At 25.8% G+C, this 17901-nt stretch overlaps 1 protein-coding gene across 1 annotated transcript; it reads left to right on the top strand.

The window, feature by feature from the left end:
- Positions 1-101: 101 nt before the first annotated feature.
- On the top strand, positions 102-4307 carry LOC114119026 (ras-related protein Rab-40C). The gene is made up of 4 exons (XM_027980482.2): positions 102-634; positions 1302-1495; positions 3137-3359; positions 3451-4307. The coding sequence occupies exons 1-4, from the start codon at positions 484-486 to the stop codon at positions 3765-3767; spliced, it is 885 nt and encodes a 294-aa protein (XP_027836283.1). The 5' UTR covers positions 102-483; the 3' UTR covers positions 3768-4307.
- Positions 4308-17901: the final 13594 nt, after the last annotated feature.

The following is a 17901-nucleotide window of genomic DNA, read 5'->3' as shown; positions in this document are numbered from 1 at the left end:
AAACAAATATGCTAAAAACATATTATTAGTCATTTAAATTTTTGTTTGGCGTGAAACGGTATAATAATATGGAGTTACCTTTTTTTTTTTTATGCGCATCACGAGTTTTTACAGCGTCTTTGCGGCGCCGCGAACCAGCTGGTCACAAAACGGATCGATTAGTGTTATCACGATAATATTGTCTATGATGGTAGCTCACTGCTGTGCTGTGATGATATACGAAGTGTGGATAACAAAAGGTTTAAGTTTTTGACAAGTGTGAAGTGACAACGTATTTACCATTTGGTGTGATTTCTGTAATCCTGTGTAATAATCAAACCGTACTCACATCTCTGGACCACAAAAAAGCGATACGTACTGATCGAGTTTTTATTTTCGTCCGTCTGTCGTCCTGTCAGTAGGACCGGAAACCCGTTCGAGCGAAACGTCCAACACGCCGCTGCCGATGACGACTTGACGGGTACGCGACTCACTGAAATTGGCATGTCGCTTGACACCGACGGTTGTCCGCAGCAGAAAGAGTACGATTATCTACTGAAATTCCTCTTGGTCGGTGACAGTGATGTGGGCAAACAAGAGATGCTCAACGATCTTGAGGACGGATCATCGGAGTCACCATATTGCAGCGGAAGCGGTAATGATGTGCACCCATTTCTAACGATGGTGTCCTAAAGACCAATCTTTATACTTAATATTATAATCTCATAACTTAAAATCAAACACATATTTTGTTGGAATTCTATATTTTTGCTTAAAAAGTGATATTTTATCCATACCTATACCTACCTAATTTACTTCCCCTATTAATATACTTTTGATAATATTTATTGTCTTACCTTCCAAACTACCTACATATAATTATTTTTTTTACTCAATTAGATTAATATGCATTGTATGGACTAATTTCATTTTTATAACTAGATATCTTAAATAACACAAAATCAAATCAAACATATTTGATTCACTATTATTGAAATATAAACTTATGTATGTTTTAGTATATCTCAAGTATAAAATTACTAGGCTTTACACTTGATTATTCATGAAAATGAATTTTTTCTAGATAATATAAACATTTTGTCTAATTCCCATCACTTAAAATAAAATGTGATAATTACCAACTATACCTATTATCTAAAAATGTATAGTAATGACTAATAACTAATATAATATTTAATAAATTAGGTAATAGAAATATATTAAGATCTAGGTATTTATAATAGATACCAAGTATTTACATAATCTAGATTTAAAGGAAGTAAGAATCGTTAATATTACGTTTAATTGTGTTCTGTTAACAGCGTACAAAACTACTATTATACTCTTGGATGGCAAACGAGTAAAATTGCAACTTTGGGATGCATCAGGTCAAGGGCGTTTATGCACAATAATTAGATCTTATTCAAGAGGAGCACAAGGGGTTTTGTTAGTCTATGACATAACTAACAAATGGTCATTTGATGGATTAGATAGATGGTTAAAAGAAGTTGAAGAGGTATGTATGGTAATTTAACTGAAACAGGTACCTCCTATTTAAGATGTTCTTATTGAAAATTAAGAATTTAAGTAGAAGATAGAAAAAATCATAATTCTACATAAATTTATATTTTTAAATGCACCTAATATATTATATTAAATGATAATATTTTTATAAAATACTATTAAAAAAAATATTCTATCCTAATTCATTACAAAGTATTTGTAATACTTATACATTCTTAATTTTGTTTTTAGTGCTTTAGTAGATGTCTGTTATTAATAGGTATTATATAATAATAGATAATTTTAAATTACTTCGAAGTATAATCATTGTGTTTAATATTATAAATCATTGACTATAAAAATATTTAATTGTGCATTTAAATCTTTTTAAATAGAGAACTATAATAAAAAAAACACATTTATCTTATTTTAAATACCTGCATACCTACCTAATATTTCTGTGAAAACAACAAATTGTATTGTATTTGTTAAATTGTTCGCTTATCTAATTAAGTAAAATCACAGTAATAATTAACTTCATTTAAAAAAGTGTATAACATTAAAAGAACTATGATAAGACTCACCTAGTAATTGGAATTTGTTTTCTCATAGGTATTTACTCTAAAAAAAAATAAAAATTATTAAGGTATATTTCATATCTTTATCTATATAAAAGAACAGACCTTTTTTATATACCAAGTTTCTGAAGACTATATTGAACTTTTTTACTTTTTTTTTCACGACTCCAAATATTTCCCCGAGTATCACCAAGTTTCCTCATTTTTTTATTGTTTTTTTTTCTAGTATGGAGAGGGAAGTATTTTGTATAAGTGTTATCGTTTTTCAGTGAGGCATTTGAATAATTTTATGGTTTTTGTTTCTCAAAATTGTTAAATTATGTAAATTATAGTATATGTTGTATAAATAATTTCATTTTAGTTCAAAACTGTGCATAGATGAAGCCAGGAAATTCAGCTTGTAGCTATAGGCATAATTGTTAATAATAACTAGAACTCAATAAATAATAATTTACTACTGTGTATAATAAAACTTGTAGTTAGTAATTTGGAAATGAATTCTATTATTATTATATTAACATAAACTGAGAATTCTTACTCTAAATATTCATTGATATATGCTGTAGAATATGTACTTAAAAATTAAAGTGATTAGTAGGTGTAGTGTATTATAATACTAAGACTGGAATTAACAAATTCAATAGATACTATACTATGTTCAAAATAAGAAATGCCTGCGGCGGCCAGCTTCTGCGCATGAACGTGGTTTTACTAACACTGGGTCAGTCGGGCCGAGTCGGTAGAGTAAAACTGACCAAAATTGGTTTTTCTGCACAGCCTAAAATGTCATCCTGGTATAGGGAAACTGGTTTTGATAGCAGGGCGATGTAGGTGGATGCGCAAAATCAGTGCGTTCTCTCGCAGGACAGAGTATAGTATCTTGATTATGATAGCTTAATAATAGTTTACAGGTTAATCTAGGTAAAGATAATAAAATATTCATAATAATAATAAATCAAAGTAAAATGAGGTATATAATATAAACAATATTTGTATAAATTTTAATCACAGACATGATTATATATTTAAATATTGTTACTATACATTTAATACAATTTATGATTTTTAATTTTTAGCATGCACCTGGAGTTCCAAAAGTCTTGGTTGGCAATCGTTTGCATTTGGCATTCAAAAGACAAGTTAGTGTCAAAGAAGCAGAATCCTATGCCTCAAAACACCATATGACTTTATTTGAAGTTAGTCCACTCTGTGATTTCAACATTAGAGAAAGCTTTACTGAACTAGCAAGGAGAGCATTACATAGAAATGGAATGGAAAGACTCTTGCGATCAAACAAAGGTTTATTTTATTTTAATATTGAACATATTATAAATCAAAATTATGTTGTTTTAAATTTTTAAATTAATATATTTTAAAATTTTTTCTTTAGTGTTAAGCCTCCAAGAGTTGTGTTGCCGTGCTATTGTAGCAAGGACTACTCAGTATGGTATAAATCAGTTGCCTCTACCTGTACCAATTAAGTCACATTTAAAGTCATATGCATTGACTAGTTTCTCAACTTTATCTATGTCATTACCACGTAATGCTTCGGCATCCAAAAAAATTAAATTACCTTCCAACAATACGGGTGTATCAAGACAACATGGTCACCCCGCACATTCTCTATCGCATCATCATCATTTGAAAAACACACCATTGAGCATTTCAACATCATACATTACAAGGAACTCTTGTACAATTTCATGACTTAAATTATAACATTAGTAATATGCCCACTGATTTAAGTTTATTTTAAAATGTTTAGTAAGTGTATAATTGTATGTTAAACAACGCATAGTATGTAATTTTTTTTATTTGATCTGTGTTAAGAAAATTAAATTTTTTGATCCAAAATGTAAGTTAACATATCTATTAAGATAAATTGTGTAAATCAGTGTGTAATTTTATTGTTTATTACTCGAAAGCAATAATTGTAAAACTGTGTGGTTGTTCATAACCTCTTGTTTATTAGAGGTACTTTAATCATGGGATGACTGTATTTATCAGTGATCATGTGTAAATAACATAAGTATGTAACTCGCATCTTTAGTCATTTTATTTTTGCATTTGTGAATTCTAACTATTTTTTTTTCTTTTGTAACTGTTTTTGATGATTTTTTATTATTACTATTATTTTATATGATTATTTTTATTATTGTTTATGAAAAATTATGACAACAATTATTTTAATACTTTTAACATTGATAAATAAACGTTGAAGTCATCATTCCTATAATATATAATTAATTATTGTTAACATTATTTTTATATTTTCCTATACTATCCTCTAAATTAGTTCGAATTAAAATAGTTTAGCATTTGAGTGCCTATTTTAAATAATAAAAGTAATGCTAAAAAAAGTCGACAAGTGGGTACCGCTCTGCTGTACATTAGGGGGTGAGGTGGACCTCGGATTAGAGTAGGTTAAATTTGAATGCAATAATAGGTATCATTGTATACGAAAAACGATTCTGAACGGAGATGATTGGTCAGTCTAGAATATTTAACGTTAGATATAAATATAAACAATTTTATGAATTTTGAACTACAAAATAATTTGCAAATATTCATGATTTTGACGAGTTTTTGTTAAAATTTGAACTTCAAATGCTAATAAAAAAAAATTGTGCCTATGTATTCTTATAATTTTTTTATCGCTATAAGAATAACTTATGAGGAACTTAGTATTAATTTTTCAAATATTTTGACTCCGCCAAAAAAATTTTATCGACACTTCAAAAAAAAATTCTTAAGAAAATTGAAAATTTCATTTGTCTATAAATAGCTCAAAAAAAGTCAAAATATTTTGAAAATCAAATTATGTAAAGAAAATGACAATCTAAATAATTGGTAAATTTTTTAAGTATTTACGACTTATACTATTTGAATAACAACAAATATCAAAAATTGTTTGAGGCTAAACCGTTATTTAACTTGGTTTGTAAAAATTTAAATTTCAAACACTCATAAAAATTTTTTGTTTGAATCCGGTAGAGTTTTTTTTACAGATATTTGAAGAAAAATTTATGGAGAACCATGTACCTACCAAATTTTCAAAGCTAAGTTATAAAAGAAAAAATTTTTACGATTTTCCAACCATAAAATTACTTGCAAATTTTCTCAATTTTGACATATTTCGTATAAATTCGAACTTTAAGCACTTATAAAAAAATATTGTGACTAACGATTTCGGATTTTATTTTATCACTTTAAGAACAACTTATAAGAAACCTTGTATTAAATTTTCAAGATTTTCTGGTCAGCCAAAAATTTTTTATCGTTATTTAAAAAAAAAATACTTAGAAAAATTGAAAATTTCAATTGTCTATAAATAGTTCATAAAAAGTCAAAATTCTTTAAAAAATTAACTGTGTATGGAGGACGCTAATATAAATATTTGGTGAAAATTTCAAGTATTTACATTGATTAGTTTTTGAATTATAGCAAAATAAAAAAATTTGAATTTGACGAAAACTGGTTTTGCATAAAAAATCCCGTTTTTCCCTAATATTTTTAGGCTTTTTCCCGATTCATTAAAAAATATTGAAAATTTTTAACTTTTGACCCCCCAAAGTACCAACTAGATTCAATTTCCTTTTCAAAGAGGGGCTGAAGTCAAAAATCGAAGCATTTTTACTGCTCCAAATGTTGTCGACAGACACAAAAAAAAAAAAAACACACATCATTGTAAAATCAATACATTCATCACTCTGTTTAGAATCTATAAAAGTAACTGCTATATATCTTAAATAAAGTTTCAAAAATAAAAAAAACTAATTAAAGGAATTTTACCCAGTGATCTTCTGTCTTTATTTAATACATGGGTGACATAGATTTTTAGATGTGTTATGACAAACGTACCGATTAATATAGTGAAGATGGAAGAATTCTGAAAATATATTTGAATTTATCGTCAAGTCTCTTTGAGATTGACTTTCCCACATTTTTGATTTTTTGGCTTTATCAAAGATGAAATTTTACAGCAAGAAAATTTGAAATGAATCACCTATACAAATTTCATTGGTAATCACCATTTGTTCAGTATCAATTATGTGGGAGGATTCCACCATGCAGCAACATGATTTCATAGTAAATCCAGGAGAAATCTGTTATACTGTGAAGTGGAAGTTTTTATTTACTTCAATAGAAATAATTTTTCATAACTATTTAAAAATTGCTATTATTTCCTTAATTTATGAAATTTATGGTTTATGGATTAATATAATTTAGTTTTTATTTGTGTTTTTAATAAAAAAAAAATTAAAAATATTTTTTTGGTATCAATATTTTATAGTTTATTTTAGATAGGTATATTATTATGTTAAAATTAAAATGAAAAATCTGAGGTTAGATTTTTTCTTACAAAGCAAAGTGACTTCTTAGGTTTTTCACATTAGATATTAAACAAAAAAATAAATTATAGCAATATTTACCCTTGTATAGTACTATAGTAGTTTTTGACTAGATAAAAAGAAGTATCTATTAAAAAATAATTATTTCAAATTTGAATTTAATATTAAAATCATTCAATGAGTATAATTGCGTATGGTAAATGATTGAGTGTAGAGGTGGAATAAACTTTTATTTCTAATGATATTTTATAAATTTCCTAATACAAAGTAAGTACCTATGTCAATAAATTATTTATTTTTCTATTAATAAAGTGGTCGGGGGAATAATATTATTTTATCGAGCTTCGAAGTTTTAGTATGAGTTTCAACCGAATGATATGCATACCGATATGGCTCTTGGCTGTTCGCAGCACCTACTTAGTTAATATATAAAAAAGCGGGCAAGTGGGTACCGTTCTGCTGTACATTAGGGGGTGGGGTTGACCTTGGACTAGGGTAGGTTAAATTTGAATGCAATGATAGGTATCATTGTATACGAAAAACGATTCTGAACGAAGATGATTTGTCAGCCTAGGATATAATTTCCAGTTGTTGGTGAAAAAGGTGGTTTATACAAAATAATTTGCAAATATTCATAATTTTGACGAATTTTCGTCAAAATTTGAACTTCAAATGCAAATAAAAAAAAAATGTGCCTATGTATTCTTATAATTTTATAATCACTATAAGAATAACATATGAGGAACTTTGTATAAAATTTTCAAGTATTTTGATAGGGCCAAAAAAATTTTATCGACACTTCAAAAAAAAAATTTTCAGAAAAATTGAAAATTTCAGTTGTCTATAAATAGCTCAAAAAAACTCAAAATATTTTGAAAATTAAATCAAGTAAATAAAATGCCAATCTAAATAACTGGTAAAATTTTCAAGTATCTACGACTTATACTTTTTGAATTATAACAAATATCAAAAATCGTTTGAGGCTAAACCGTTATTTAGCGTGGTTTTGTAAAAATTTAAATTTCAAACACTCATAAAATTTTTTTGTCTGAATCCGGTAGAGTTTTTTTTACAGATATTTGAAGAAAAATGTATGGAGAACCTTGTACCAAATTTTCAAAACTTAGTTATAAAAGAAAAAAATTTTATGATTTTTCAACTTCAAAATTACTTGCAAATTTTCGCGTTTTCGACAGATTTCGTAAAAATTTGAATTATAAACTCTTATAAAAAAAAATTGTGACTAACGATTTTTAATTTTTTTTAACTACAATAAAAACAACTCATAAGGAACCTTGTATTAAATTTTCAAAACTTTTTGGTCATCCAAAAATTTTTTATCGACACTTTAAAAAAAATTTCTCAAAAAAATCGAAAATTTCAGTGTTCTATAAATAACTCAAAAAAAGTCAAAACTTTTTGAAAATTTAACTATATACAGATACCACTGACATAAACATTTGGTGAAAATTTCAAGTATTTTCAGTGATTAGTTTTCGAATTACAACCATAAAAAAAATCAATTTGGTCGAAAACTGGTTTTGCGTAAAAATTCCGTTTTTCCGTCATTTTTTTTTTGTTTTTCTCGATTTTTTTGAAAACTGTTGGAAAATGTTAACTTTTTACCTCTATAATGCACCAAGGATATTCACTTTTACATCGGAAATCACCCCCATAGTTTGAAATTGGAGCATTATTTCGACTAGTTATGCTGTACACAGACACACAAAAAAAAAAACACACATCATTGTAAAATCAATACATTCATCACTTCGTTCAGAATCTAAAAGTCACCTGCAGTTGCCAACTATTAGGTAACATTTAACCAGTGGGTTATTTAGGACATATTTGAGAGGGGAGATGTGATTAATATGAAGAAAATAGTTTTTCTATCTCCACTCGAAATAGCTACATGAAGATTTGTTATAACTTCATACCTAATACATATTATTATATATAATATATTAATTTAATATATTATATATATATATATATATATATATATATAGAGAGAGAGAGAGCTCGGATTTTAAAGCACTATATAAACAAAAAAAAAGTACCTACACGATTGTTTGAAAAATGCAAAAAAGAAGTTTATTTATTTTTAAAAAAGCAACAAAAAAAAGCACGACTAAAAATTAACATGAACTAGTTATAAAAAATAATACATACCTAAATAATTAAAAAAATTAATTTAAATTAAAAAAAGAATTATTTACCGTGTATTTCCTTAGATTTGAAGTAGTGAAACTGACTCTATATTGTCTGACAGAAAATTTTTACAATAGCATAATAAAGTATAAACATATAAAAAATCCACAGCGGAAATAATTTTAAAAAAGCAATAAAAAAGCATTTATGTAAAAAAATTGAAAAAAATTGGAATCAGAATGACGACGTAAAACGAATTTATGTATAAAAATAAGATCTCTATCTAATATATAAAAAAGAGAGTTCAAATGAATAACACTCTAATAGTGTAGTAGGTCATTATAATGGATGTATTAAATTTGAATCCAATGATAGGTATCATTGTATACGATAAACGATTCTGAACGGAGATAATTTGTCAGCCTAGGATATTTTTTCCAGGGGGTGGTGAAAAATATGGTTTATGTTTTAATGACCTGAATAACTTAAAATTTAAGTTCTTATATAATTATTGTCAAGCAAACTTATGGAAAACCTTGTAATAAATCTTAACTATACAAAATAATTTGCAAATATTCATTATTTTGACAAATTTTTGGCTTAAAACGCTAAAAAATAAATTGTGCCTATGAACCTATTCTTATGATTTTGGAATCACTATAGTCTACAAGACTAACTAATAAGAAACTTTGTATTCAATTTTCAATTATTTTGACTCAGCCAAAAATTTTTTTATCGATATTTATATATATAAAAAAAGCAAAACAAAAACAAATATTTCAAATGCCTGTATATCCTTAAAATGAGCTAAATATTTTGCAAATTAAATCATGTAAAGAAAATGCCAATCTAAATAACTGGTGACATTTTCAAGTATCTAAGACTTTTTGAATAATCTATATTCTATGGGTATTATAAAAGCAAAACATATAAACACACTATTTGGTGTGAAAACGAAACATAGGTATCTACGTTGTCATACAGTAACAGTATGTGTATCTTTATTTCATTTATTTCGAAAAAAGAACACAATATAAGTTACACAGAATAAGTTTTGTGTCTCTCTTGTAAAATTTGAAATTCGACGAGACGTATATGTATTATATATTATAATACATATTATACTAATTGTTAAACACGTACCTTTAGTTAAGCAGTCGACCACGACCCACCTTTGAATGTGTACGTAGAATCGACGATGAATCAATTATTGTTGTCGACGTATATGAGATGTGACAACGGAACGGCTCGGTGCTTTGAACGGTCCTGTGGGGTTTGAAGTATACATCACTGCGTTTGAACTATGACTGACGAGCTAGAGACTTGAGTAGTTAAGATAGATCAAAACTCATCCAACAACAATATTAACCAATAGAAAAGTAGTATAATAAATAAAGCGAGCTGATTGGCTGTATGGTGTGAAGACCCACAAAATGTCACGCCCAATGTTGTTGTTTAATAATCATTATTATTGTTATTCATTTCACGACGTTATATAAATATTATTATATAATATATTTCTCGTGTGTAAGAACAATGATATTAATGTGAGAAAAAAATCGTTTTTGAAAACTACTGGAAAATTTTTACTTTATTATGCTTTAAAATCCGAGCCCTAATTATATATATGTCCATAGTGGGACTTGTGAGTGTATAAACCTTTTAACTATAATATATAACATATTAAATTATATGAATTAAATAATGAATCACTTATTTATTTATCATTTACAAAAAAAACTGTATTATAGTTATTTCTTTTTTAGCTATTTCGTCAATAATTTCTTTAACATCCAACCATATGTGGTTATGAATGTAAAGCTTTGTAAGTCCATTCAATGTGGACTAAAATTAAAATAATATTCAAAATTTAAACTATTAATAAATACAACAAATATTTCATTAGTGAATAGAGAATACTTACTTCCTTCATAGAATTTCTTAAATATGATTTTAATCTTTTCATACAAGTTAATGTAGTGATATAAGCTAAAAAAAAGTTGAGGGGGGAAATATATCTTCATTTAACACAGTTTGATAGATGTTGTTTTAATCCTTTTGCAATATTCAACATGAATTCAGAATTATATAAGTTACCTATATTCGATTAATTTGATTGTTACTGGCATTTAATTAGTTGTAAATAGGTAGGTATAGGTATCTAATAATTTTACAATTTTTTTTTTTTTTAAATTACTTTTATCAATTTTACGATGATGAATACGTCCATAAGAAAATCTAAATGTAAAACAGTGAATTTGTATTATATATATAATATATATATATGTATATAATATATATATATGTATGTATTTGTAATATATTTTAAAATAATATATTATTAAAAATATTATTATTTATGTATGTATATTTTTCTAGGTCTTACATACCTACCTATATTTATTTATTTTTTATCAATGAATGCACAGAGTGCAGCTTAATTTAAAAATTTGATCACAAAAATATATTAATACAGTATTGTAAATATAAAATATTACAATTTTACGGGTAAAAACCACGAATTAAGATATACTTATAATATCCTAATTCGTGGTAAAATTCTTATTTATTAATTTGTTTAACTAAAATTTTTCACTTTGATTTTTGATAGGCATAGGTAATAAGAACTATTTTATTAATTTTTGATTTAAATACTATAACAAATAACTCTTTTTGTTTTCAAAGTAATAATATAAAAATTGTTTTAATTTACATTGAAAAATCAAATAACTCTTAGGTATCCTTTTTTTATTATAATTTAAATGATAGACGTTGTCAATACTTGTCAATTAGCTTAAAACGGACACAAGCGTAGATTTGTATTGCATGAATGTGAATTTAGGACTTATCCCGGTCGTTCGTTAATGGTTGCATTTACGATTAAAACCTGACCCTTTCATTGTTCATGCTATATTTACGGTCGTGACTTAAGTCCGTACTCCACATACGTGTACACGCGTATAGTTATAATATATTTAAATGGATATAGATATGCGTGTATGTTATTATTTCATAAATTTCGTAATTATATATTTACCCCAACGTTCTCAATATCAAAATGCGCACGCATGCACACTAAAAAACGACCCTTTTCGTATAATTTAGTAAAGTACATAAACAGTAATAGCAATCAGACCTTTTTTAGCACGTCAAAGTATTATGGTTTTCTGCTTGAATTGTGTCGTATAACTTTGATAATACGTCTGCACGGTCTGCTTCACGGAGTTTTGGTGAAACTTCCCTATAAAACATTACTATAATATAATGAAATCAAGAATTGTCTTAACTACTGAGCACATTTTATCATATATATTACATGTATTAATATGTATATTATATTATTAACCTAACACAATTTGATAGTTATGAAAATTATTGATCAATTAGCATACATTAGATATACTCACCTACATGATTACATAGGTATTTATGTAGTACAAAAATGACTGCGTGCTATGTGCGTATAATACGACTTATTATTTTCACAAAATAACATTTATTGTCAAGATTATATAAGTATAAAACAAATCGATAATTATTATCTCTAAAATAATTTATGCATATCTAACGGTTTGATGAATGTATATACATATATGTATATATAATATGTAGCTATATGGTAATAAATCTAATAAAATATGTTTTTTTTTCAATTTTATAATAATAAATAATAATACGAATAAAAATAATGTAGAGTAGACTAAATAAAAAAAATCTTAGGCTTTTGCAGACTATTTTATGGATCATTCGTTTCGATGAATAATTTTTAAAATTGACTTATAAAACCCATAATACCTATTGAACATTAGTATATAGTATATTATGCATAATATATTAACTGTACTTTTTATCTGAGTTCGATTCCATACGATTTATTTTAACGTAGAACTCTATATTCATTAACCTATAAATCGGCTAAATTAAATTATGTTACAAATGGGTACAAAAAAAAAAAAAATATGGGTAGGTAATATAATATTTATTAACGCTATGAAAAATAATTAAAAAAATAGTTGGTAATTGGTATAGAGTATTTTCTTTGAAGTATGAAACATCGAATTTTGCGTATTGGATGAAAATCTTAGATATTAAATTTTTCTTATTAAAATGTATACAGTACCTTATAACTCTTATAAGTTTTATAAATTGCTGTATTAGCCAGATATATAATCTAATATTTTGACACTTATGTATATTTGTATAGGTAATAAGAATACATAACTTGGTACCTATACACATTAATGCTATACAAATTCGTTAGTATTTGATATTATTTTTCTTTAGATGTATAGCATAACACGTTATATTATGTGGCAAAATCAGTATACAGTCAATTATAGGTATCTTAGTATCTTAGTATATCTAACGTTGATTATAGAATCAATGGTATCTATACCACTAGGACATTATTTTTTTCATAATATATAGATACCTATTGTAGTTAGGTACATAGCATATTTACACGTATCTTTTGAACGATTATGTAGTATTACATCAGTATTGCAGAATTATAAATATAATATAATATATTACATTATATTATATTATATTCTGCATTGCAATTTCAGTATATTAAGTTATGTGTCGACGTGTAACCATAAACTGCAGTAGCCGGCCAACTCTCTTGTAACATTTTACGACCTAAACTTAAAACTATTTTTCCCTTCATAAACGTCGGCCTTCACAATATGGTATGCGATATAATAAATTATATGTTGTATGAGTACCTACCTATTACATTATGATAGCCTGCAGTAGGTACTTACACTTATTATTCGTGATCCGTGCGTGTGAGCAAACGTTTTTAATTAAATTAAAAATATGCTCATTTAAATTCTATATAAGAAATATAAAATATATAATATTATATAGGCTCATAAACGACATAAGCATAATAAACATACAGCCATACAGGTAAATGGTAACAGTGTAATTCACTAAGGGTTAGGTTAGATTTTTCTTCAATAGTATAAATATAATATAGTATACAGTTATTTAAAATAATATAATTTTTAGAATTTTAAAATATATATAAATACCATGTTTTAAAAATCTTGAGATTTTTTATTAAGGACACTCCTGTTACAGTTAGTTTAGGTTCTGTTTTTCAATATAGAGAACATCCTCCTTCATACTCTATTTAGTGCATATTTTTTCTAAAAATTTAAAATAAAAAATAAAAATTCGATCGAGTAATTTTTGAATTACCTTCTGGCTACTTAACTTGTGTTGAGGATTATAGGTCTACGACAATGAGCTTGAAAGATATGAAATGAGGGCTATGGTAATTTGAAAAATTTGGTAATTTATAGTATTAATATATCATTATTTATAAACTATAAAAATGATTCAAGTATAATCAGTGATAGATCTGATATCAAATCTATTTTATGTTTTAGTAAAATAATTTTTAAAAAAGCTTAATTTAAAAATTATTCGTATAAAAATTTTAATGATTGAAAAAATACTTCCGAAATTATCAGCGATATATTATATTATAAACAGGTTAATTTTATTTGAAAAATATATGTTTATACATCACTATATAATAATATTATATAGTGATATATATATATAGGACATTCCTTAATTAGTAAAAAAAATACTAAGTATATAGCTATTTAAAAAAAATGGTTTTTAATTACATTTAAAAATTCTTTACTGGATGAAAAAAATCAAAGTAATTACTTCATTAGAATTAAAAAAAAATAGTTTGGCTTAAGTCCTTTTGCATTTTTCATGAAATAATTTTTTTTATCAAACTTTAATGATATTGGATATTTACACCTTAAATAACAATTTCTTTTAAAACGTTTAAAACTTCAAGCATTCCACTATTACTTTAATTATAATTTTTTACACACAGTGTAATTTCAAAATACTTAAACCAATATAAGCTACTTATGGGGTGTTTGAAGTTTACGAATTTCAAAGTACGTAAAAAGTTAAATGTTTGTTTTTAATAATGTTGATAAAATGTTATAGGCTATGTCAAAAACTTAAAAATTTAATAAAAGTTCCAGACGCGCACCCAGGATTTTTTCCCCAGCTTAAACATTTTCCTACTTTTCTTACACAAAAATAATTATTAGAATTTTCGATTTAATACTGATATAGTTAAGTAGAGTTGTACTACTAACCCCAACTGGTTTGCTTCATTTTTGACTCATTTTATTATTTATTTCTTATACGTACGTATTCACACACAATACTGTCACACCGGCTGAATCGAACAGACTGAAATATTCAAATGAGATTTTCATATCACACTCGTAATTTATTATTATTATTCTTATCGTAGTTATCAATCAAATTCGATCCTATGTAATCGCTAGTATCTATCTATAATATTAAATCTAAAAACAGTTTTCAACGAAATAAGCGGCAATAATATGCTATACATTTTGATTTTAATAATGTATAATATAAAAAAAAAAAAAAAATTGGGAGAGGGTCTGAAGCCCAAAGCCCTCCCCTTGGGTGCACCACTTAAAAATTCTCACTTAAGTAGTTATATTATAGAAATTTAAAAATCTTGAAAATTTGCATATTACTTTTTAGTTAAAAATGTATTATATTTTAAAAACTTAGAATTGAATAAAAGGTTCCTCGTTTCTTATTTTTCCTTAATGTTTTTCTTATTTCTACCTTAAAATATCAAAAATACAAAATATCTTTTTAGTTTTATAGTCATTGGATATAGTTTATCAAAAAATAATAATTTTAGTTATTTTGTTGGAAACAATACAACATTGTTCATAGACTCATATTGACTCGAAACTTACACAATACAATTTTTAAAATATTTAAATAAATTATTTTATGCTATTCACAATCGTTCTACAACACGTCGGTATTGATTTATAACTTTATAAGTTAATGACAGATTGTAATTTTATAATATATGTGATTTATTTTTGGTAAAAATTAGTAAAATTTACCACATTAATAATAGAAAAATTAATAATTAATACTTAATAGTTAAAATGTAATACAAATATCCATAGCAGTTAGCAGTGAAGGTTACCATAGGTTACCATACCATTCTCGCTTAGAATCATTTTTTTTTTTTGAGTCCCAAAAAATAATTAAGTATTAGCTGCAGACTGCAGTTATCAAAATTTTATTAAACAAATTGATATTTGCTCGTCAGTTAGTCATTTAACCATCGCTATGATTATTATTTATTTCCCTAGAGTTTATTTATAGTTTGAGGATGACGTCTAGTGACGTTGATGACTAATAAAATTATTATTAAAATAGTCGTAAATACGCTCATGTATAAGTTATTATCAAATTGACATGGTCTTATAAATATAAGATTTTCTTGTGTAATAATATATTAATATATAAGTAATATTTCATATTCATAGAACTTATAGCATATGCGAAGTAAGTAAGATAAATAATTACTAGTGTGGGCCTAAGATATCGATAATTCGATACGATATCGTAGGTATTTTCTTAATAATTTCGATATCGACGATATCGATATCTAAAAATAATTATTGAAAATATCGCGATATCGAGATGGGCTCGCTTTTATTACTTTTATCTTTTAAATAATAAATTATGATGGCATATTGTGATAAATTTCAAAGTAGTTCACCAAACCAAGCAATTTAATCTAAATTAAAAATTTAGTTTTGATTGTTTGCTCACCGTAATACGTCATAATCATTTTATTTTGTTATTAAATTTACATTTGTGTTAAACAAAATGAGTGAACATTTTTATTACAACCTAATTTTCTACATTTATATTTACATTATAATACGTTATAAATTATTATTAATAATTAGTAGTAGTAACTAATTAATATAGGTACATAATATAATTAAAAATATTATCAGGGCTGTCTTAAGTTTTACAGGAGCCCATGGTCACCCGAAGCTTAAGGTACCCTTTTAGTAGGCCTACACAATTTGAATCAAAAGTTATTTAATATGATTACTATATTAATTAAAATTGTAATTTCGATTATTCTGTATATATTATTGTATAAAATAGAAAGAGTTAAAAAACCTAAATTTAAATTAGTAATCGAGTGAGTAATCGAGTTCGAATGATGCATAAAAAAAAATAAAATAAATATTGTACATTATAAAATGTAAAATATAATTAAACCATCGTTTATGGTATACTACCATAACGAGATGTCTAATGTGTAATATGAAATTAAAAGCGACAAAAAATAAAAACAAAATATAAGAAAACACATAGTATTAAGTATTAAAATGTATAAAATTATGTAACGATCAAATTATAAGAGGTAAAATTAGGGGAAATTAGTATTTTTAAATAGTTTGCAGTATTTAAAACATTAAATGTCTTTAATAAACATATCTAGTTCAAAAAATTCCACGATTGAAATGAAATAAAAAAAGCATTATGCTTAAGTCATTATGCTGTAAATAAACATTTTTAGAGTAATAATATCTCTTCATTGAGTGAGATGGTGCAATGAATGTGTTAAATTTTAATTTAACGATGAATCATTGTAAACGAAAGATGTTTCTATGTTTTTTTTTAAGGGCGTTTTATAATTGTTTTCTATTCATATACAATATTTTAAACCAACTATTACTTTTTTTTCAGTTTTGTTAGTATTATTTTTAAAAGTTCTATACCTACTTACTTTTGATCCCCCATGGTATCAATTAGATATTGTATAAATAGACACAATCGCGCAATATATTAAAAGTATTTACCTTTTTTTTTCACTTATATGTGATCTACCATTCATATTAGGTATATATTGCGCATACGGACTGGATTACTACCCTATTGTATGTATATATGTATACACGTGATTACGCATGTATGCATATAAGGATTTTATTATATAGTAAATTGACTTACCCTTATTTGGTTGTGAGGTTTGGATTGTCAGGTATTCGATGAATGCAGGAATAAGAGATAGATTTAATATTAATTAAAGGCACGAGTAATATATTATTGCTACTAAAACAACACTTTAATTATTTAGAACACGCCAAAATACTATATGATGATATATATTATTTAGCCCTTGTATGCGACCGTTCGGACCGCTACCAAAGGCGCTCAAAGAGAGACTGTCATCGTGTCCAAGTGCCCGATGCGATTGATGGGTATCGTTCTTAGATCATATATGATCTATATGATCTAAGGTATCGTTAGAGCCGATGGGATTGTTTATTTTACATAGAGAAAAGGAATAACAATATATTACCACAGATGTCCACATCATAATGTAAACATCCGCGTGACTGTATATATATACATATTATAATATAATAATAATACAATAATATATAATAATATTATATTATATTATATACCTACCTAATATAATA

Source organism: Aphis gossypii, chromosome 3 (genome assembly GCF_020184175.1).
Source record: "Aphis gossypii isolate Hap1 chromosome 3, ASM2018417v2, whole genome shotgun sequence".
NCBI lineage: Eukaryota > Metazoa > Arthropoda > Insecta > Hemiptera > Aphididae > Aphis > Aphis gossypii.
The sequence above is the reverse complement of the archived record's forward strand: the minus strand, read 5'-3'. Positions and strand labels throughout refer to the sequence as shown.

Bases quoted from the DNA above. Each gene is read 5' to 3' on its own strand.
- LOC114119026 (XM_027980482.2), top strand. From the start codon at position 484: ATGTCGCTTGACACCGACGGTTGTCCGCAGCAGAAAGAGTACGATTAT. The intron at 1,496-3,136 runs GTATGTATGGTA...TTTAATTTTTAG, and splicing joins GGTTAAAAGAAGTTGAAGAG to CATGCACCTGGAGTTCCAAA. The intron at 3,360-3,450 runs GTTTATTTTATT...TTTTTTCTTTAG, and splicing joins ACTCTTGCGATCAAACAAAG to TGTTAAGCCTCCAAGAGTTG.